At 45.6% G+C, this 24,785-nt stretch overlaps 1 protein-coding gene across 2 annotated transcripts in view; it reads right to left on the minus strand.

Moving 5' to 3' along the window:
* Positions 1-24,785, minus strand: part of TAF4B (TATA-box binding protein associated factor 4b) — a 309,374-nt gene that overhangs the window by 279,928 nt on the left and 4,661 nt on the right. For both annotated transcript variants that reach the window (XM_078687389.1, XM_078687390.1), the window contains exon 2: positions 1,083-1,210. In XM_078687389.1, the coding sequence (XP_078543515.1) occupies positions 1,083-1,210 (128 nt within the window). The remainder of the gene's footprint in view (positions 1-1,082; positions 1,211-24,785) is intronic.

Below are 24,785 nucleotides of genomic sequence, written 5' to 3' on the forward strand. Positions count from 1 at the left end.
GGGGGTTGGGTAGGGGTATTTGGGCCTCGGGTGGGGGAGTTTGTAGCTTCGGGTGGGGAGAGGGGGGTGCGACCTTAGCCATGCATACCCCTTTACCATTCATGCCTTTACCATGCATGCCTTTACCACATATAATTTTGTTGTAAAGGAATCCGTGGTTATGACACGTTTGTGGATTAGGCTGCGAGGTAGAGGCATGCGTGGTTTATCCAGTCGTGCCTCTATCATACAACCTTCCTGCAACCTTCCCAAACATAGCAGTATTATGGCGCTACATGTGTCATCTAGTTTGCACAAAGGAACCAGATTTGCAACCAGCTATTAGATTAATGGTTTAGACGTTGCTTCAGAAGAATGAAGCTATAGTGACTAAATACTTTTTTCCTTATTTTGTTGGTTATTGAGAAATACAATCGCGGATGTCAACAAAGTGAAGAATCACATTACTTGGGAGATGACACATCGGTAAGCCAGAGGACCCATGTTCCTCAAACAGTTTGGGGAAAAGTGTGAGAAAGCAGCTGGGTACTCACGATATGATGGCATAATACTATTGAGCAGCAAATTACATTGTCCGATAATTTCACATGGCGATAATTTTCCAAAATGATCTAGAGACTGTCTTCGAAGCAAAGAAAAGGAATTAAGCCGAGATCAACATCTTAATTCCAATGAGGACTACAGCCACTGAAGGGTTTCTTATAAGCAGCCACTGCTTAACTATTATTTTGCATTAGTCAGCCGCTATTTCGTGCAAGATTCAATGTGTAAAACAACTTTGAAAGTAATACTTTCACTACAGAGCCTCCGTACAGTTGACAGCGAAGGAACAGAGTACGGGGTGCGGTTAGTAAAAATAAGTGGATTGTGCACCTAAATATTTACAAACAGAAAAGTAAAACTAGCTCTGAAATGTGATGCTAAGTTTTTAATTATTTTTAAATGGAAATGTATACATTTAGAAGGAAGCAAAGCACACACAATCTCTCTTGTTGACATAATTATCCCAGAAGTGATCTTTTCACAAGTATGGCATCTAAAATGCAATTTTTTCACAATACTTGTATAGTACATTATCTTACTTTAGGGGCCTCTGCAGTTCCTACCAGTCGTGGACTTGGGCTACTCTGGAACTGGGCTTGAGCTCGGGCTAGAGCCTGTTGAGACACCAGCATCAGTTGTCCATTGTTGCTTCTAATGAGGACTGTTCCTGTTTCCAGAAGAAAAAAAATGAAGACATAAATATGCCTGCACAGTCTTGATGACAGTATATACTGAACACAATTTATTCGGAAAGAATCCTAAACTGAGACTAACATGATTGAAGAAGGGTGTGAATGATGGTCATGAAGTAACCAAGTATTTTTTAAATATGAACCGACATATGTCCTGTTAATTCCATTTTTAAACTGAGAAACAGAAGTAGCTGCCTCTTAATACTGAACGGCATTACTGAAATCCAAGTGTGTTTAACAGAAATAAATTCAGGACAAATCGGCTAAAATTAACCATCAAGAGACCTTAAATAAAACATTTCCAACTTGGACACTAAATAAATATAATCACAGGGCTTAATACTATAGCCTTCACTGTTAAGCTCTATACTCCTGTCGCCCAAACGCTATACCCTTAACTGTACGCAATATACCCTTAAACATATCTAATCCTGTGTTGATAACCGTTTATCCTAGTCTTTTAACCCGAACCCCATATCATTAACGCTGTACCTCAAACCCTAACACAAGAACAAAATTATTCATTGTGTACCCCTAATCCCATACTCTCCACAACAACCCTTAACCCATACATTATATACTATAAACCCTTAACTGCAAACCCATAGTTATATGCCCCAACCCTCAAATCTACATCCTAGATCCGTAAACTTTGATTTCTGCACCCTGAAACCTATCACATAACCCCTATACACAACACTATAACTGTAGATCACAAAACCTTGATCCCACATCCTTAACCCTTTCCTTATTTCAATACATTTTGGGAATTGACGCGCTGGAAGTCTTCCTTTTTTACTTATTTATTTATAGAACTAATAATTGAGAAGTGTTATGTTGGTTTAAAAGTTAAGGGAACACCAATAAGATATGATGTACAGAACTTAAAAAAGATGATTTTGAGTGGGTTAGTCAGAAAAGCAACAGTAAAGTACACATGACTATAATGGTCAAAGGGGTGGGGAGTAAGAGGATAGACATCCTCAACTCCCCCATATGTTACATGCCAACACTAGTTCAATGCACATGGTTGGGAGCAGCCAATCAATGTAGGGACCCATTCTTCTATCTGCTCACTTCCATTTGCTCCATCCCATAAAGCCAGCCGTAAGTCTGTTTTACATGCATTTCCTCTAGAAAATCTGACATGCAGCGTCTTGCATATACAAGTACCCAATATTTGAATGAGGCTGCAGTATAGTTGTTCACTCAATAATGAACCGTATAATAAACACTGCAAAATAACAGACTGCTGGGAATGCGTTGTACATCAACACCACTTTTAAAAAGAGCTTAATCCTGCAGGTTTATTTTTGCTTGCGTCACCAACCCTTTACATCCAGTTGTGTTGCAGTTACTCATTAGGCAAGCATCATGTTGTAAATAATCTGAAGAAGGGGGCGCTAGCGAGCCCGGAGCAAGATGACTGTGCCTTAGTGCCACTCTGCTGGTCAAGTTAAGAATCCACCTATTATCCGTCACATTCGGCGCCATCCATGGCTGAAAACGACTAATAACCGCTTTTGAACTGCTGAGGAGTGCTCTGCTGGTTTAATTTTGGAAATTGGCCACCTCTAACACCCTATGCTCGGCTGCGATCTGCCGGACCACGCTGGCTGACTGACTGTAAAATCTCGGCCCCCATGACTGCAAGCTACTAATCTCCCAGATCTGCAGGCTGCCTTCTTCGCAAGTGGTCCGGATAGGGGAACAAACAATCTGGATCAACACAGCCTGAGCCTTGAAAAGGGAGGCCTACGAGGAGCCCCCCAAGCCTTGAGCAAATAATCACAGAGCACCAGAAAGCCTTGCAGGCAGCTGCAGAATTAGGCCCAACCACGGGGAGTTAAGATGGAGAAAGAGGGACCCATATCTTTTCCTCAGAAAAAGAAGTTGATGACACTAATACCTCCAGGGAAGGTTCGGTCACCCCGCCGGAGGTGACCCCACAAACTGCAGACACTTTCAAACAATAGAACTGTTTTGATGCGATAAGGTCTGTAATGCACCACACAACCTTCAACTTAACCTTAAGAAGAGTCCAAGTAACATTTTTCAACTCACTCACAGCAAAGCGTAAAACACATTTGGAAAACAAACACTAGTGGTGACAGAACCTCAGACCTTACAGAAACCGTAAAATGGCTAACAGGACTAGGACCATTGTTATGAGCCTCTTAACACTAAATGTCAGAGGCATGCAAACACCCAGCATAGTCTCCTATATCAAACGGCAAGGCGCACAGATAGCTCTACTACAAGAGACATTCAACTGCACAGGAGCTAGAAAGGTTGCGAAATAGATGGAAAGAAACCTTGTGTGCCACACCATACTCTGGTTACGCAAGAGGCGCAATGATCTGAGTCAGGCCCGGGACCCCTTTTCAAGAACTCAGGAGGCCAGGGGATAAAGAGGGGAGGTACGTTCTTGTGGAGGGACTCTTGAACATGCAACCAATACTCTTGGGCATGCCCCAAAGACCGCGCAGGAAAGTTTTGGGATCCCCTCACAGGAGTCCTAGCCCAATACACATCCATCCCATGGATATTAGGGATGACTATAATTGTGTGCTGAACCTCACCCTGGATAGATAACCCCCCCCCCCCACCTGCACACTGTCCGTCCACAATAAACAGAGCATTATCAAACATGGGTCACACACTGGGCGCTCGTGGATGCATAGAGAGTACAACAACCACAAACAAAACTGCACTCGTTCCACTCCATCCCACACAACCCATGGGTGAGACTGGACAGATTTCTCTGTGAGCAACAATAGTCCCTAAAATTCAACACTCCGATTACCTAGGCCGCGTCCTCTCAGATCACGATGCCCACATACTAACCCTCAGAAACCCCTGAAACCCGAGTAGCTGGAGATCGACTTCGGCCAAGATGGCGGCCCCATAAAATCAAGGGGAGGAGTGATCAGCCGACCTCTCCGCCTGAGAAGAAATGCGGTGCGGGAGAATGCAAATCAATATCGGGAGGCATTATACAACATGGTAGGACCTGGCGGTCTGTGTGCCTTGTGTCTGTGAGGCGACATACTGCGTAGCAGCACGTAATTAACTGGCGGGGTTACTGTGGTGAAAATTAACCGCACGTCATTGTAATCTGCGCTGCCCGTGCAATATTGACGAGACCCCAGCGCTGCCGCGGCTCTACTTCTCATCTGCTGTTGAGCGTGCTACAAGTACAGCTCGATACCTTCGGTCAGCTGGTGAACCGAGTTCCTCAGGGTGCATCTACACTGTGACGGTGAATGACCTGGCGACACAAGATGGCGGCGCCCGTCGGCTGGTAGAGTGCGGAAGAGACAGCGCGACTAGTGACCGGTGGCGGTAAGCAGAGGTGGAGGCGACCGGCTGAGAGACATTGCGGGGGAAGACACGGCGCATGCAGAGCAAGCCCCAGCGGTGAGGTGTCTGATAGTTGGCAGAGGACATTATCGAGGCTGGCAACGTTCCGAAAAGGAGCGAATGGGGCAGTGGAGCAATTAACGACGGCGCAGGTTCGCAGTAAATATACGGCTCCCATAGATAAATTGCATCCCGCGCAAGACGTTACCGGGCTCTGCCGCGGGGATTGGAGCTGCGATTTTGGGAGGGCATTCTGGCACAACTCCCAACGGAGCAACTTTCGAATAAAACACATAGTTGAACATGGCCGGCCAATGGTGTACTGCAACACGTGCTGGACTGTAAGTAAGTGAAACGCTCTGATTGCAAGGCAGCGCTGCTACGCGAACGTCTGGGCTAGGAGTGTAATAGCGGAGTTTGTGAAGTGTGCAGTGCTTAGAAACAGCCCCCGCGCTCGCCCCAACGTACAGTAGTGGGAGATGGCTGTTCACTAATTGTCCGGCAACATGGGTAAACCGGAGAAGGTACAAACAAAACTGTCCTTCGACAATAAAAAAAAGCTACAAAAGGGGCCACGACGCCAGCGGACGCTGACACGGACACAGACGCGGAGGCGCAAAATGCCATGGAATCAACCCTGAGAGCCATCCACAAAAGCTTACAAGACGTGCATAGTAAACTGGATTCCATCACGCAGAGAGTCGATAACATGGCTGCGAAACTCGACAAACATGGGGAGCGACTAGAAGAAGCCGAAACATGGTTGTCAGCTGTAGAAGATGAATCGCACGCGACGACACAGAAATGCTCCGAGATGGACAGAGTGTTGGAGGTCATTAAAAACAAGTCAGGAGTTGGAGGCGAGATCCCGCCGCAATAATATATGCATAGCGGGGGTTCCTCAATCGACCAACACTGGGAAGATGGAATCGTATGTGGAGGACTTGCTGAGAACGATCTTTGGGACTGAACAACTGTCCACAGTGTTTATTGTCGAGCGTGCACACAGAACGCTGGCGCCGAGACCGAAACCAGGAGCCCCTCCACGCCCAGTAGTGGCACGGCTACTCAACTATAGAGATAGGGACGTTATACTGAAAATGGCAAGAGAAAAACAAGAGATTGAGCATCAGGGTAACAAGCTACAATTCTACCCGGACTTCACCATAAATGTACAGATGGCGCGGAAGGAATTCACATCGGCGAAACAGAAATTAAGAGAGATGGACATCACCTATGCGATGCTCTACCCAGCTAGGTTAAAAATAACCAAAGATGGTAAATCAGTGATATGCCAAACTCCCAAGGAAGCGAACGACTATATTAAACGGCTGGGACAACGTCAAAGGGAACAAAGGTGTCAGGAGCAGAATCATGACTCCAACTGAGTCAAAGGAGAAAACGGGAATAGAGCTATATTGGTAACGATCTTGCCCACGACATGGTAAGTACAGGGTGCAAGACTAACAATTATGCCTTGCGTGATGAAGGGAATAAACTGTCGGATGGAGGATTGAACTACAATCATCTCGCTGGTGCGTTGAACATTGAGTACCCATCACTATGTGCAGCGAGGACTGTGCAGAATATTGCTAGACTGTTTCTTGCTGTGATGGCTGGCGGCGAGTGCCGCGGTGGTGAGATGATGTCATATCGCACAGTGCCCGGGCTGACTGGGGAAAAAAAAAAAACATCGGTGAAGAGTGGTAACGTAGTATACCCATTTCTGGGAAGTGCAGCTGATAACAAACTGACTGGGAAATGTAGAGATTGAGGGGTGTACTGATTAGATACCCTGCACGGGCCAATGATAGCCCTTCAAAAAAAAATGTCTGATTTTGACCTGAGCTGTTTATCACGGGAGGTATATAGGTGGGAAATGCAATGCGATGGTGCTGTGGACACCCATGGGTATGAGGCATAACTGTCTATGATCACAGGTATACCTGCTCTACACACGGTACTCTAGCCACATCCACTATGTTGGATGCAGTCGTGTAACCCAAGCGGACCCCCCCCCATAGGGTGTCCCCCTACAATGATACGGTTTAGTTTGTTGTTAAACCTAGGGCATGTCTTTGGCATGATTGGGGTGCTGAAGTGGGCGGGGGGGGGGGAAATTGGTTTGTAGAACTGTATTTGAGAAGCACTGCCAAACTCCAAGGGAGAAATGTACTGAGTTATACGTTGTATATGCTAAAGATGTCACATATCACATCCCAGACTGCTGTTCACACTTTGCAAATGCTAGTATTAGAGAGAAGATATGATGGTGAACAAACACGCCGGTAATTTAAAGCTATTAACCTGGAATGTACGTGGCTTAAAAAAACCCAAGAAAATTAGGCAAATACTGGCATACCTAACACGCTTGCACATTGACATAGCCTATCTTCAAGAGACGCACATTGATCCACATGCACAGACACGCATTGGTATTAGGTGGGCGGAAGCATCATATAGTGCAGCCTACTCATCGTATTTCAGAGGGGTACTTGTATTGATACGCCGCGGGTTGAATTTTAAAATGGAACAAGTGCATACAGATAGTGAAGGGAGGTATGTAATTGTCACGGGCGTCCTCAGGGGACATAGACTCAACCTACTGAACGTTTATGCCCTAAATGTAGACGACCCTCAATTTTATAGCACTATCTGGACGAAACTGTCTGAACTGCCAGATATTCCAGTGAGACTTCAACATGGCTCTACATGACGATATTGACAGATCAAAGGCATCGACAGAGACACACAAAAAAGCGTTGCAAACACTACAAGACATAATGATAGATAGGCACCTAGTGGATCTATGGCGAATAAAAAATCCACACAAAAGTGAGGCTACACACACGACGGGGGCTTATGGCAGCTGGTCACGGATAGATTACTGGCTTGGGTCACCGGAGGTGTTACAATGGATGGTGGAAGCCACCCACCTACCTAGGACGCTCTCTGACCACAATCCGGTGCTGCTTACACTTATGTTGCCTAACTATATGCTCACCCGTTCAGTTGGCGCTTCAACGAGAAAGCCTTACAAGACCCATGTTATAGTAACACGATCAGTAAACCAATAACGGATTATTTTGAACTGAATGCGGCTACTACAGACGACCCAGGACTCCTGTGGGAGGCCTTTAAGGCCACAATCAGAGGGGTCTGTATTAGCACTAATGCAGGTATCTTAAAAGACCTAAGACAGCAAATGGAGAAAAGAGAAGCTGCCTTAAGGAGACTGGAATTAGAATATGCTGAGTCACAAGACCCGGGCATATTGGGTAAAATTTGCCTTGAGCTGACTGAATATCAAACAACTGGAGAAGAGGAACTAAATTATGTGCACAAACGACAAATAGCAAGAAGATACGGGGAGGCAGGAAGACCCGGGGCTACACTAGCAGCTAAAATTTGCGTGCAGAACCGCCACAAGTGGTAGAGGCAGTGGGAGATAAAAATGGGGTGCTGCAGCATGACACGAAGGGCATATTAGAGGCATTCCGGCATACATTTGGTAAGCTATATGAAGCTGACACGACCGCTCCGGCTGATAAAATAGCGCAATACTGTGACACGGTAGCACTGGCTTGGTTGTCAGATGCTCAGAGGAAATACCTCTCCCAACCAGTCACAGTAGAGCAGGTGACAGAGATAATAAAGGCACTACCGAATGGCAAGGCACCTGGTCCGGACGGGTTCACGGGGGAATTTTATAAAGCCTTTGTGGACTTGCTGGCCCCCCATGTGGTGGCTATGCTGGGTGATGCACATGAGAAAGGTACACTGCCGGCTTCCCTGCGGGAGGCTATGATTATAGCGCTGTTGAAACCGGACAAGTAGCTGGCGATGTGCGACTCTTACAGGCCCCTATCGCTTATCAATGTTGACACCAAAATACTCTCTAAGATCCTGGCAACGAGACTGCAAGTTTTAATGACGAGATTAATTCTTCCAGACCAATCAGGTTTTATCCCCACTAGATCGACTTCCCATAACACGAGAACTCTGTTTGCACAGTCTCACTACTTGACCCCAGAGACAAAAGCGGCAGCGGTACTATTAGACGCTGCAAAAGCGTTTGACACCATTGCTTGGATATATCTGCGCACGATATTGAGTAGAATGGGTTTCCCACCAATGTTCCTGCAATGGGTGGCGCTCCTCTATACGAACCCTATAGCACGAATTAGAGTTAACAAATATGTCTCAGACCCCATAGCTATAGAAAGGGGCACACGGCAAGGATGCCCACTCTCCCCCCTCTTATTTGCCATATCAATAGAACCTCTAGCATGCAAAATTAGACAGGAATATCATCACTCGGCATTGCAGTTCCCCCAAAGACCGCTTCACATCTCGCTTTATGGGGATGATGTGCTGCTGTATGTAAGAGATCCAAGAGTAAATTTAAACCTGCTCCTAAGGGAATTTGTCAAATTTGGATACCACTCTGGGCTTAATATTAACTGGACGAAATCCACGATCGTACCCTTCACTGATAGCACTCTTCCCTTCCAACTAGATTACCCCCTAGACTGGCAAACGGACCCAGTAAGATACTTGGGAGTATGGTTCCATACAGATCCTGAAGAGGTGATCCATACGAATTACGGCAGAGTATTAGCTGGACTGGAGCAGAAAATACATAGGTGGATACAATTGCCATTATCTATGGCGGATAGGATAGCGAATAGTTAAAATGGTGCTGCTACCAAAACTACTCTAGCTGTTTAATAATATCCCGATAAAACCACATAAGCCTGTGTTTCAAGTGATGAAAATCGGCAACCCTAAAATTGATTTGGGCAGGAAAGATGGCTAGAATGGACCTCCACACACTGACGTTGCCGTATGCAAAAGGGGGGCTTTAAGGTCCCTGATTTTCTACTGTACTATCTATGCGCGCAAGCACAATATGCACACTTTTGGTATCACCCCATCCCATTCCTCACACATGTAGCGGTAGAAGAAGGAGACGCCCTCCCAATACCACTAGATACAGTTCTGACACATGTAAGGCCGCCATTACACAAAAACGATATTAATACAGTGGATGCTACATCGGCAGCATGGCAGATAATAGCAAGAAAAGTGGACAAACAACCGCTTTATGTACCGGAAATGCCACTGCACTATCATCCGGCATTATCGGTTACGCAAGAGAAAGTGGGAATGGAACTACTTTAACAAGTGGGATTTGACACACTAGGGGATTTACATCATGAGGGTACAGTTAAAAAATTGGACGACCTGGCATATATACAATTTACGTACTATAGACTACAGTGTGCACTAAGGTCACACTATCCCACCTACCCAGCAGAACCCGACATTCTACTGACACTGCAACTGCTCATCACTTCGTCTAACCCTAGGCACCTAGTGTCTAGGTTGTACACTGCATTGCAAGCTGAAATAGGAGATACTGCGGGTAAAGCGATTCAGAAATGGAATCTGTGCTTGGAAGAGCCACCAACTGATGAAGAATGGAGTGCAACAGGCACGATTGCTGAAATACTACCACCGAACGGGAACCTAAGGCTCATACACATTAGATACCTACCACACCCCTAAACGCCTACACAAATATGGCCTGCGTGAGGACTCTAGATGTCAAAGATGTGGGATGGAAGATGCAAATGTTATACATATGGCATGGTATTGTAGAGAGGTGGCTCAATTTTGGGTAGCGGTTACAGATATGCTGGGTAAGATGGTGGGAACTGTGATACAATGTAATATTCGATCGTGCCTTCTAAGTCTACTACAAAATGTTAACGCGGGAAAACGCAAATTTTGTGTACTGGCACTGCTACTGGCCAAACGTAACATAGCTCTATGTTGGTGTGGTAAGAAGACGCCACGAATAAAACAATGGGTAAGTGATATGGTATACTGTAAGGACACTATCAAACTATATGAGGAAGAGCTTCCGCTACGAGCACGACCTAAGGACTATTGGCATTATCTAGTAGATTATTTATCAGGATTGGATGAACAGTTGGAATAACATTACGGTAGAATGTTTTAGATGTGACATAATATGTATGCAATGAAAATACCCTATTGGATATGGAGTGTTGTAATGCAGTTCAGTTGTATGGGGCAGATATGCCTCAATGTTGGACATTGTATGTCCTATGTTGATTCCTTCTGAAATACCAATAAATAAAAAAATAAAAATATATTTTAAAAAAAACCTCACTAGACACAGAGATACAATCAGCAGGCATAACCCAAGCAATTCATTCTCTAGTGTGCAATAAAGATCCAGGAATGGACGTTTTCCCCCTAAATACTAGTCCACCTTTTCCTCATTACTGGTTTTCCACCTCACAGAAATGTTTGCAGAAGCTTTAGAGAATGGGAAGCTCCTAGGATCCCTCAGGGAGTCCACTCTGGTCAGGTTCCCAAAACCAAACCGAGATCCAAAGCGGCTAGCCTCCTTTAGACCCATCACACTGCTGTTGGCTTACTGCAAGATATTGGGTAAGATATTAGCAGACCTATATACACAAATCTTACCACCGCTGATCCACCTGGACCAATGTGGATTCGTTCCGGGGAGGAACACATCCCAAAACGTATGCCAGCTATTGAATACACAAGACACAAGATAAAGCGGGTGCCACATTCCCAAGAGCTGTCGGTCTCATCCTAGACCTAGAGAAAGTATTCAATACTCTCACATGGCCATACCTTTTCACGGTCCTACAACGGGTAGGGATAGGCCCCACTCTAGTCGCCTACACACGGCTCCAATACACTAAACTTACTTCACGAATACGTATGGGGCGATACAGATCAACTTAATTTCAGGTGGAAAGAGGCACAAGACAAGGGTGTCCACTCTCACCCCTACTATTCGCTCTAGCGTTAAGAGCCACTGGCAATATGCCTATGCGTGGAGGGAGAAACCTGGGGTATCCCCCATAGTGGCCACCCTGCATAGCGTATCAATGTACACAGATGATTTGTTAATATATGTGCAGGACATTACAGCAGCAGAGAACAAGGCATAGCCTGGAGCGAAAGTGCCCCCCCCAATACCTAGGGGTCCGGTTTTATCACTCCCCATCCGACATATTTGAGGTCAATCATGCAAAGCACTGGCAGCGATAAGAACAGCGGTGGGCTTTTGTAAGACTCTTCTCTTAGCCCCGATAGGACGAATGGCCTTAGCCAAATTGATAATAGTTCAGAGTATTCTATCATTTCACCAACCTTACTGTAACCCCACCCAAGCATTTTTCAGGGACTTGGACTCTCCACTGAGTTCCTTGATCTGGGGTACAAGCGAACACAGGGTGCACTAGCCAAGCGACAGCTACCCACCAACGAGGGAGGGTTGGGGGCACCATCTTTCGAGTCGTACTTCTTAGAAGCGCAACTCCAGAGGCTTTCCTACTGGACGGTGGAACAACACATAAGGGAGACCTGCCCTATACCGGAGATTCGCCAATTGCACTTACCCAGCACAAAACCAAGGCGAACATACCCACTACAAGTGCCAATAGCCCGCACATGAATGCAAAGGATACATCGCATGTCTGCAGGGATGCCCTTCTATTACCAATTGTTACAGTTGAAAGGACTGCCCAGACAAAAGACATATTACGCAACTGGCATACTACAGGTATGGACAGAGCACACTCTGATGGAGATGGAGTCCCTATTTGAATTTCCGATTCATAGGCAGATCATAGCAAGTTACCTTCCATACTATGAACTAACAGAAGAGAAACCCACAACACACCGGGTCATAGACACAATCCTTTATATGGGAACGGGCCAACACTTAATTACCTGGCTATACAAAGCCATACGAAAACGTATAAACAAACCACTAAGCACACTACGCGAAACATGGGTGGAAAAAAATCGGGCGCCCATTACATGACAAAGAGTGGGAAAAGGTACTCTAATATACAAAGAAAGTGTCCCGTAATGCATAGTTTAAAAACATACAATTTTACATATTACATAGGGCATACCAAATGCCGTGCATCATCAGCGATATTATCCAGAGAACAGTTCCTAGTGCCAATCGTTAAATGCAGACTTCCAGCATATGTTTTGGAATTGCCCTACAATACAACCATACTGGAACATTATACATGAAACACTGAGGGAACTCACAGGCTTATAAGAAATGAATAACTGGTAGGCGTGCGCACATGACGGAAACACAAAGTACAGTTACACTTTGCGTCGCTAGCAATATTAATAGCCAAGAGAGGAATAGCTAAGCACTGTCGAGCCAAGACAGGACCCCAAATAGCAGCATAGGTGGGAGCAATAAATTGATGGGGCGCTGCAGAAGAAGCAATAAGAAACGAAGAAGTGAAAGGAATACACAAACACCATATATCCACGGAGTGGACTTTACTCTTACATCACTCCAAACAACAGCCAACATAAGACTAATCTGACACACTATCTCAAACCCCCCCCAGTTTTACAGACTCAGACCTCAATCGTAGGCACGAGCTATAATCTCCAAGAAGCCACAAACATGTAATAACTAGTGAAAATTCAGCCGTTCACTAAGCATTTGAGTTAGATGCGTAGAGACAGACATGACCGAGACAGACATGACCGAGACAGACATGACCGACCTAGACATACGAAGACACATACAACTATAGGCATGATGATACATATTTATAGCGCCCCCTCTGGGCAAAACTCTCAGCTCTCACGAAAACCACCGCAGTTAGACTCCCCAGTTAACAGTTGAGAACCTATACCGGTAGTTACCAGGCAGGTGATTACCAGGAAGGAGGCACATTTCCATATGCAAAAGAGCATATAACAACGCGACTATACACATACATACATACATACATTTATAGCTCACAACGCAGGTACCATCCCAAACCAGCGATTGTAATTATAAACGATATATAGTAATTATAAACGATATATAGGAAAACCGCAAGAATTCTATGAAACAATTATGATTTGTATGTACTAATGTTGTAATGCTGCTACCTTGCTGGACGATATCTACTTGAATGCAGAGGACAAGAACGGGTGGTTCTACAAATGGAATCCTGCTGTTTTGAAGGAATAAAGAATGTTGCACTGTTGGGCAGAACAAGAATACCTCGGACACCACAGGTCTTTTAAGTAAATTCCATTCTATAGGATCACAACTTAAATCCAGGAACTCTTGTGGAACCCACTGGACAGGGAGGTTTGCTACAGAATGAGGATAAAAAGAACTGCCCCTCTATGGATGGCAGAGTAACAGTCATTTCCAACATACACCGTTAGAGGATCACTTTCAATGGGAAATTCGCCATGGCAAAGAGGTGTTGACGCAAGTGTCCGAAGCTCTGGCATTAATCATGATAGGTTGACTGAGGGACACACAAAGCCTTATGCATGATCGGGATCGCAAACTGAGCCATTACTTCTGAATATAGCAAATCCATATTCCACAGGGTAGACCCTAAACTGGGAGAGTTGGCACCCTCCAAGGAGGGATGATGGCTCAGTGGATCTTTCATTAAAGAATAAGGGAAATGCCTCCACGCCTTCAAGGACCTTGACAAGGCCACATTGTTGCTTAAAGTGTCTCATTAATGTTTTTGGAGGTGTCGGGCTAGGAAAGGGAACTCTCACAAACAATTCCAGGGTTCCCAGAAGAGCTCCAGATGCTCTTTCTCCAAGGAGACTTACAAAAGGTGATTGGCTGAAGTACAGACACTGCTAGGAAAGAAAAATATGGACATTCAGAAGGTGCTAGAGCGATACAAGTACTTTTCAGGCTCCCAACGCAATAAGCGAGCAACGCAGTAAATCATCTAACCAGAGTGCTCTACTTTTCCAGGTCCATGCGCAAGTAGCACATGTAGTCCAAGATTTTTTCTGCATTATGAGACTTTTAATACTACTTTATTAAAGGGCTAATCAGAACTACTAATTCGAAAATACAAAAAGGAATAATACTCAACTTGTTGAGCCACTCCTGCACGGACATGGGAAAAAATAACTGCAGTGGGAACAACATATTAGTGAAAGGCAGACTGGCTGTTTGCTATGACTTCTGCAATACTAAAGTACCCTGGTAGCACAAAAATCTAAGTCATGTGTCTGTTGCAACCATACAGCAATTACAATAACGCCCACCGTGGTGCACACACGCCAACTTCACGGTTCACGAAACCTTAGTGGGACTTGCCTCAACAGAACAAGTGCCCCAGAAGCAACAATATCCCTGCAACCCAGGTATTCAAGGACAACAGAACCACTCAAGCTCATCTGTGACCAGGCTGACCATATCCAATCCAGCACCTTTATCTGCCTCCTTACAGACACCATGGGACTTTTATCTTATCTTCACTTTTGCTGTTGTGCAACAGGATAAAGGCACCCAAGGTGGATTAACAGTTCTTCACAGTATGTAGGACGATAAAACCGTCACACAAAATAATTCTTAGTTCTTGGCAATAGGTTATTGGTCATCAAAACCAATCCTTAACCCTAGGTTTGTTCTTTTGTAAACCGGCCTAGTTTCAGTCAGATTACTTACATCTGGCACACACACACACACTACAGTATAATTAACCGGGCACACAGATGCAAATTACCAGCTTGCGGTAATTTAGGTTCAAATGATAGAGTTTCACTATCTCAGTTAACACAATGCTCACATTTTCTATTTGATGCAGGGACCCTTTAAATCAAGTAGAACAAAATTGCTTTTTGAAAATGCACAAATTTCAGATATGAAAAATACCAGTGGAGTAAGACACTGGGCGATAACAACAAATATAAATAATTCAAACAGTTTACCTTTGCACACATACTAAGTAAGATCTCCACAAAAAAACTTCCCTGGATACAAACCCTAAGGACTAAAATCAACAATACAGGCCCTACCATTATATCCCCCAGTTATTCCCATCAAGTTTTTTGAACTAGTTATTGCGGTCTTTCTGCTACCAGTTAGAAATGGGGGTCTCTAGTTGGCAATGGTTTGCATCTTTGTCCAAATAGGGACCCTTCTTTCTAGTAAGGTTAAGGGGGGAATACACTACTGAAATAACCCCTGCTCACCCCCTTGGTAGCTTGGCATGAGCAGTCAGGCTTATCTCAGAGGCAGTGTGTAAAGCATTTGCACATGACCAACCGTAATACAGTGAAAACACTACAAAAAGACACACCCGTTTCAGAAAAATAACCAATATTTTATCTGTGCAAACAGCCCTATCTCAAGCCCTTGGAGAAACTCGCACAAAGAAGTTGCAGAAAGTTCAGACCAGTCCTTCCACTACCCAAGACAGAAGCAGACTGCAGGCCACACCAAAACACACAGCAAAGTAGTAGGTCCTCCTCACAGCTTCTCTCTCTCTTCTTCTTGGCAGTCTTCTTGGTCCCAAAAGTGTTTTAAAGTTCTGGGGTCTGGGCCTCAATATTTATACCGCATTTCTCTTTGTTCTCTTGGGCAGAGTGTGTCTGTGCTTAGTCCAAACCAGTTTTATCCTCTGGCCCAGCTTTCCGGCAGGAGGTGGAGACAGCATTGTCCAAGGTAGACAGGCTTATTCAGGTGCCATGAGATCTCCTCCCACTACTCTAAATGTAGCACAGATCTTTTCAGCCCAGCACTGACTCATCCAGGAAAGGCAGGACACACCTCGACCCCCTCCCCAGGGGGGTTTTATCAACACACAACAGGAATGCTCTCAGAAGACCAAAACAGCCATAGCAACAGTGTGTGGTTGGCCTTGGCAACAAGGGAGCAGAAACCTGATGTTTCATGATGGACACAGTCTGTGCCACTGGTGTAAATGTGAGCTTATGATGCCATTGCAATAAATAGGGGACAGAAAGAATCAAATGTCTAAAGTATGTCAGCGTCGTTGTTGCTTTGAACATACAACCGCTTTAGCAATACATCAGTTTCCCCTGAAATCTCAGCAACGTTTCAAATAGCAAGTGAGAGAGGCTGGCTTAGTATATGGTGCTCAGTTATCTAAGTGTACCACACTGAACTAATCCAGGAAACCCTTATGGTGATTTTAGTGGTCTTAAACAACCTTAGAAAGCTTTTTAAGTGGTAACTGTGGAGAGCAGCATCCAGGCTTCGTCCAGAAGGAGTGTAAAGCAGCTTGTTTTACCAGTACGTAATCTTACGGTATAGATTAGGTGAAAAAGAACCACACAGTAGTTATAAAAACATGTATTTATTCCTAGCACCCACAAACACAATATCTCCTACCCAAAGATATACACACAATACTTTGGTAATATATTTTGAGTCGCACAGAATACAGTGGTCTCCAGGTGGAGATCAAACCATATACTAAAATAGTGAAATGCGAACCACGACCCAATCAAAAATGGTCCCAGAAGATGTGGAAGAGCCGGGGACCCAAGGCGAATATCTGGGAACCACACAGAGGCCGTGTGCAGAGGGAAACACGACTGCGTGCTCAATGTTTGTCAATAGGCAAGTCGTAGTTGCAATTTTAAACGAAAGACCCTTCCCAGTGGACCCTGAAGAAACCCTGTGGAATGCTGAAGGTTGGAGTCACCGCACCCGTGGATACCTCAGGATACCTACACCAGGGAAGCCGGGTGCAAGGTGTCAATTGACGTCCAAAACCACCGTAGACCACAATAGAGGGCTTCAGGAAAGGTGCTGCTGGAGAAGACTAAGGAGTTTGGTGGAACCCAAAGGTGAAAGAACCAGAAAGCAGAGGGGGCAGTGTCTATGCCACACTGGACTATGAGGCATAGCTGACGAATGCCCATCGAGGTCGGAGTTGCAGAGCGTTTGACGGGGCCCTTGAAGTTGCAGCTTTGCAGACCAAGCGTCACTGTGGAAGACCAAGAGCCATCCAGGAGGTGTCCCACGTCGGATGTCAAGAGCCAAGGGGTCAGTGTCCGGCAGGGGCACCAACAAGCCTTGGCAGCGGCAAACCACGTAGACGACGAAAAAGTTGCAGTGTCAGGACCAGCAAGGTCCTAGTGACTCACCACAAGCAGATAAGTCAGAGAAGGCACGAGCAAGCAGGGGAGCCCACTGGAGCCAAAGAAGAACCTCGAGAGGACCCCCAGCTGAAGGTACAAGGGTTGCAAGAGGACCTCGAGCAGCTTATCAAAAGAGGTAAGCCCTTAAGTACCATAAGGAAAGGGTTGGAACAAATCAGGGGGTCCCCCCCCCCCAGAGGAGTGGCTGGACAGAGGGGAGGATACTCCCCTGTCCTTTGTCCAGTTTTGGCCCAGAGCAGGAGCCAAAGGCTCCCTGAATTGGTTTGGACAGGAGTATGCAAGGGGGGCACAAAATCTGCCCTTCAAGCAGTCTGGTTAGCGCTGGCACGCACACCCCCACCCTATCCCACTACACCTGGCACCGCGGCCAGGGCGACTGACGCTGGAATCTGGGGACTACGGTTCGATCCCCGGCTCCGGCGGCAGGTTAGCCCAGCACCATGTGACTCTGGGCAATAGCTCGCCTAATCTTCCCGACGGCCCCCAGCGCCTAGAGACCCTTACGGGTGATTGTGCGCTTTACAAATGTGGACTTTTTACTTTACTACACCAAGTCCTATCTGGGAGGTGGTCACACCTCCCTGTGACAGGATACCTATTGCCCTGCCTTCCTCTGCTTGAGCTTGGCTCAGCAGCATGGCGGCAGAATAGTGTCTCTGGTCAGCAGCAGCCATAGTTTGCCGTCCACGACTAGAAGAATGGTACCGGAAGCACCAAGGGCCTCCTGGAGGAGCTTTACAGTGCATGGAATCATACCTCCCACACAGTTTATGGTGTGGGGGTAGGATTCCAACATGTTTGATACCAAACACAACAGGGTTCGTTACAGCCAGTTTAGAGATTGTCATTCTGTAATGACACACGGCCACTCTATGTAGCTTAATGGCTGATGCACTTACAGCCCACGAAAAGAAACTACAAAGGTTGCAGGGGTGTCCTGCTCATACAGGGGTACCCTCACACTTAGAACCAAGCACCCTGCCTTCAGATTTGAAAGGACTGCCTTAGGGGTGAAATAGATTTTAAGGGCAGCGACCTCAAATATAATGAAACGTATTACTGTCTTAAGTGGGCGTCTAGCAGGTAATTACAGGGGTAAACATTGGGCTTTGAATACCTCAAATATGAAACTCAGTAAAGAACTCAGTTAGCCAGCTTGTGGCTAGGCTGATAAATTTAGCAACTTGTATATTCTGTTCATCTGCCAAAAAGGCATAAACAAAAATCTGCACTTCATAATCCAGTTTATCTATACCTGAATCTTTATAGACTACCTGATTCTTTAACATACCACTATCCACCCTCACCTCTGAAATTATTTATTAAAGAGTGAGTCGTTGTGCCATGCAAGCCTCTGTTGCATAAACAAATCTTTGTTCTTCCCAAAACACTATGGTCTCCCACTAAACTATACAAATAACACCTACAGAGGTTATTCTCCTGCAGTCAATGTAGAACACATGCTATTTCAGTGCACCAAGATAGAAATCTTATCATTCAAGATTTCTAAAGAAATAGCCTCTACTATAACCATGATCAGACAAAACCACTAAAAGACCTGACTCACTGACTCACGTACTCCCAGCACTCGAGCCGCGCCCGCATTGCTGCTTGAAGCTGGAACTGCAGAACCCAGAACCCAATCGGATGTCGATCTCGCTTCGTTGTTGCCATTGCGGCTGTTGTGACCATTTGATTTTAAAAAAGAATTTTTTTAAAAGAAGCAACAACTGATTCACAATTATGGGTGGGAAAGCAATCAGCATTAGATAGTTTGACATCACAGGATGAACTACCGAGCACTCGAGAAAGCCTGGCGCAGAGACCCAACACCGAACAACATGACTGCCCTCAAGCTCGCCACCCGAAAACACCACCAACTGATCCACGCCACCAAGAAAACTGCATTCAAGGAACGACTGGACAACGCACACAACAGCAAGGAACTCTTCAACATCGTTAAAGAGCTCTCCAACCCCAACGCCGGAAACAACGACATCACCCCTTCGCAAGACCTCTGCAACTCCCTCGCCTCCTACTTCCACAACAAGATCGCGGACATACACAACAGCTTCAGCACTCAACTGACGCACGCCACGACTACACCACCATCCCCCACCACCACCCTCCGCGCCTGGACCCCGATCAGCACCGAAGACACCATCCGCACGATGAACTCCATCCACTCCGGATCTCCGACCGACCCCTGCCCTCACCACGTCTTCAACAAGGCCGACGCTGTCATCGCACCCCACCTGCGGGACATCATCAACACCTCCTTCGACACCGCTACCTTCCCGGAGAGCTGGAAGCACGCCGAACTCAGCGCTCTACTAAAGAAGCCATCAGCCGACCCCACCGACCTCAAGAACTACCGCCCCATCTCGCTGCTCCAGTTTGCTGCAAAAGTCATCGAGAAGACCGTCAACAAGCAGCTGGCCGCCTTCCTCGAGACGAACGGATCCCTCGACCTCTCGCAGTCTGGCTTCCGGGCCAACCACAGCACCGAGACCGCCCTGATCGCAGCCACCGATGACATCCGAGCCCTGCTCGACAACGGAGAAACAGCGGCCCTCATCCTCCTAGACCTCTCCGCGGCCTTCGACACTGTCTGCCACCGTACCCTAGTGCGGCGCCTCAGCAACATCGGAATCCAGGAGAAGGCACTGGAATGGATCATCTCGTTCCTCGCCGGAAGGACACAGAGAGTCCGCCTCCCCCCGTTCAGATCAGAAGCCACCGAAGTAATCTGCGGCGTTCCTCAAGGCTCCTCGCTCAGCCAAACCCTCTTCAACGTCTACATGAGCCCCCTCGCAGCCATCGCACGCCAACACAACCTCAACATCATCTCCTACGCCGACGACACCCAGCTGATCCTCTCCCTCACCAACGACCCTGCCACCGCCAGACCCAACCTACACGAAGGGATGACAGACGTGCCAAGTGGATGATGAACAGCCGCCTGAAACTGAATTCGGACAAGACGGAAGTCCTCATCCTGGGATCTTCACCCTCCGCCTGGGACGACTCCTGGTGGCCCCCCGCCCTGGGCAGCGCACCCAAACCAACAGACCACGCACGCAACCTGGGCTTCATCCTGGACTCCTCCCTCTCCATGACCAGACAAGTCAACGCCGTCTCCTCGTCGTGCTTAAACATCCTGCGCATGCTACGTAAGATCTTCCGGTGGATCCCCACCGAGACCAGGAAGACAGTTACCCAGGCCCTCGTCACCAGCCGCCTGGACTACGGCAACTCCCTCTACGCCGGAACCACCGCCAAACTCCAGAAGAGACTCCAGCGGATTCAGAACGCCTCAGCACGACTCATCCTGGACATCCCCCGACGCAGCCACATCTCCGGACACCTGAGAGATCTGCACTGGCTCCCGGTCAACAAGAGAATCACCTTCCGTCTCCTCACCCACGCACACAAAGCCCTACACAACCAAGGCCCAGGATACCTCAACAGCCGCCTCAACTTCTACGCTCCCACACGCCAGCTTCGATCGACCAGACATGCCCTCGCCTCCGTCACCCGCATCCGAAGAGCCACCACAGGAGGAAGGTCCTTCTCCTACCTGGCCGCCAAGACTTGGAACTCCCTCCCGACCCACCTCCGCCTGACCCAGGACCACCTTGCCTTCAGGAAGCAGCTCAAGACCTGGCTGTTCGAGCAGTAGCGGACCCCCCTCCCCTAGCGCCTTGAGACCCTCCGGGTGAGTAGTGCGCTATATAAATGCCTTGATTGATTGATTGATTGAGGATGCGGAGTTGCTGTAAGCAAGCCATCATGATATATCAAACATAAGCGATCTACCTCTAGAACCAAGATTGTCTTCTTCGCCCTGTCTCCTCTCCGACTCTCAAAACTCAGAAGAAGGGGAGGGGAGCATAGAGAGTAATAAAAGCAGCACAGGGCTGAACAACAGGGAAGGGGTACAAATGAAGGCAAATGAAAGAATGGAGTTGCCCCCAGTTATAGCAAACTACATAGTGGAATGATCAATATCTAACCTGGAGATTACAGCAACTTCAAGTGCCTCAATGTATAAGGGTCAAATTTAAAAGAAATAGCTGTAGGAAACATAGGAAGAAGAGTAGCCAGAGCAAATATAAAAACTGCTTTTACAGAGAATGCAAGAAATTAAAATCAAATATAAGAAGAGGGGAAAAGTCTGAGGTTAAAGTATGATTTAGAGATGTTTAATAGCCTACATAAAATAAGTAAAACATAAAATGGCTATCAGGAAACTAAAAAGAATACACAAAGAGAGGCACCGGGGAAGTCTACTGGAAGTAATCGAAACAAGAAATGTAAAAAGGTGCTGGAAGTTAGTGCAAGATGGATCTGGTACGAAGCAGTGGACTTTAAACTGCGTAGTGACAATAGATGCATGGGAGAGATTTCTAGAAGAAATATATGGGGATGGGTGGGGGCAAAGTAAGCCAGAAAGAAATACCTAGGATTGAGGCGGAGAAGGACACCAGGTCTCTATTTACAGCACGTAATGTTAGACAAATGATATCAAATCTAACATTATCCTGGGTAGCTAGCCCAGATGACCTCCCGGCAGTAAAGATAAAAACTAGACCAGATTGGTGGGCAGAATTCTTTGCCAAAATGTTTAATTATTTACTTGATTCAGGGCTGATGCCTGACAATTAGAGAGGAACTATTGTTAGACCCATTCATAAATGGGGAGACAAAGATACAAAAAAACGATATGTTAATCAACCTTCTGGATGTCGGCGAAAAGGTGTTTCCGAAAATAATACCGGAAAGCCTTGAGGCGTGAGCCGAAGTAAACAAGATTGTGCCTCCTGAACAGGGGGTATTTAGGGAGGGCGACATCACAATTGCTATGATAGACCCTGAAGGGAGGTGTGTACCTGGCAACTTAGGCACACAATGTGATATTTTGCATATTCTATTAGACGGTCTAAAAGCCCTTGATGCACGAAAAACATTTTTTTTACGTCCTAGCTTTTTAAAATATGATGTCAAAACAGAGGCAGACCTGTTGACCGAAAGGCTCTTTATGGATATAGCGTGTGCAATCAGGAGGTTTATGCTTGAAATTAAGTACGTTTTTAAGAATGTATAGAATTTTAGTTTTTTTTATATATCTTTATAGTCTATGATGAAAGATACCTCGCTCAGAAAACCTGTTTTAATTAAATTGGAATTTTATGTCATTTTTACAAAGCTTACATTTTGAGATTGTTTTTACAGAAGATTGATATGTTTGTATATGTTTAGGAACGAACGGTCTAAATAAAAAATTTTGACTGACTGACCTGTTGCTATATTAACGTGGCTCCCAACCAGCCTCAAGGTGACCTAAAGTCTAAACTACATGACCTACTTTACAGCAATCACCCGATATCCAAAAGATATCCACCCTATCCTTTCAAACTTCACATAGTGGTGGAATGATATATGTTTTACCCAGTGCTTGAAAATGGAAAAATAGAAGTCCGGGTACTCTGTACCAGAATACCTGCTTGTTTCTAAGAAGTGCCGGTACTACAATTAAATGTATAGCATTTCTCTTGAAAAGTGCCGGAACTCTCCCTCTCAAAACTAACAAGCATTTGCAATGCAATAGGTCTCGCATTAGGAAAGTTTGAGCTATTGGTATTGTAAATGACAATTATTTTATTTATGTGTTGGTTTTGAAAATAGTGAAATTAATGGCTTTGTCGTTTACAATGCCAATAGTTTTAACTTTCGCAAATGTGACACCTATAGCATTTGTTATGCAATATGTGTTGTATTTACGTCTTAGATGTATTGATATTACAAATACCAATGACTTAACATTTTTAATAATTAATACTTAAATAAAAGGTATTGTAATTTATAATAGCTTAAACTTTTGTAAATAACTTTTCTTAAGATTATGTTCAGTGTATTTTATTGTGACGAAAATCCTAGAACAGCAGTGAAATATTAACATCTTTTTTGTGACATTTGTAATAAAGCTTGAAACATTGAGAGAACATATTTGAATCAGTTGTTGTTGAATGGTTGCACAGATTGATGCTGTGGTGGCGCTGAGTGATGTTGTGGAGAGCTGATGTGCCGAAGCCACTTGCTTTCACTTTCAGGCTTTAGGATTTGTTGCCAAGTGCTGAAATAAGCAAAGGCTGAGACACACTTTCAACATGCGTTCTGTAATCATCATCGTAGGCGACAGTAAAGCTCCGTAAAATTGAGCAGGGGCAGACTAGCTATTGAGGCAATTAGAAATTCTGGTGGCCTTATCACAAAAAATACAGACTGAAAGGAGTAGGTTGCAATGAAAATAAAGGCGCGCCACGGCAATAAGATGTAGGTTGAAGAGGAAAGAGATGTAGTCTATGTTACAGGTTCTAGGCACTGGGAAGAGGGCATTGCGTCGTCCTTCGCTACTAATGCATGCGAGTCACCGGTTCGGTAAAAATTGGTCAGAGTTGAGACTAAAGACAACTATTGGTGTTGTGTTTATTTAAGTATTAAAACTGCTGAAAACAGGAGGGGAGGGAGAGAAAGTCAGACAAAACGAGGAATAAAGTAGAAACAAAAATGAAGAAAGAATGAAATAGTCCGAAAAAGGGGACAGTAGAGAGCGAAACGGAGGGAGCGAAAGAGATACACAGGGAAAAGGAAAGCGCACGAGAAAGAGGACAAGAGTAAGAAATATGGAGAAAATTAGGATAAAACTGACAGAATGAGAAAACAAGACTGAAGAACAGAAGCCGTGTAGTCGGAGTGCGTGGTACTGATAAGGATTAGAATGAGACAACCTGTTCGCATCAGCCCAGCAACACCACAAGGTTAAACAACAATGACAGCACAAGCGTTAAAAGGATGACTGACAGCAGCATGGCGGAGTGACTGAGAAGGCAACTTGTCGGCTCTTCTAACTGTGTCTGGAATTACTAATAGGGGAAGCGCAAATTACGCAGCAGAGATGGCAAAATTGTGAGGCAAAAAAAGGCAAATTACACAGTGTAAAGCGCTACATTTCGTGACAGTATAATTTCCTTACTTTGTCGTTTTTACACTGATTAACACGGTCTAAGCAAAACTTTTTACCTCATTAGTACAAGTTTATTACCTAAAAACAGCAGTAAGCAAAGGAAAGAGATCAACCACACAAAGCCTTCCACTGCACCGCAGGACGTGTTGCAGTGTTCG

Source organism: Lissotriton helveticus, chromosome 4_1, assembly GCF_964261635.1.
Source record: "Lissotriton helveticus chromosome 4_1, aLisHel1.1, whole genome shotgun sequence".
NCBI classification, from domain to species: domain Eukaryota; kingdom Metazoa; phylum Chordata; class Amphibia; order Caudata; family Salamandridae; genus Lissotriton; species Lissotriton helveticus.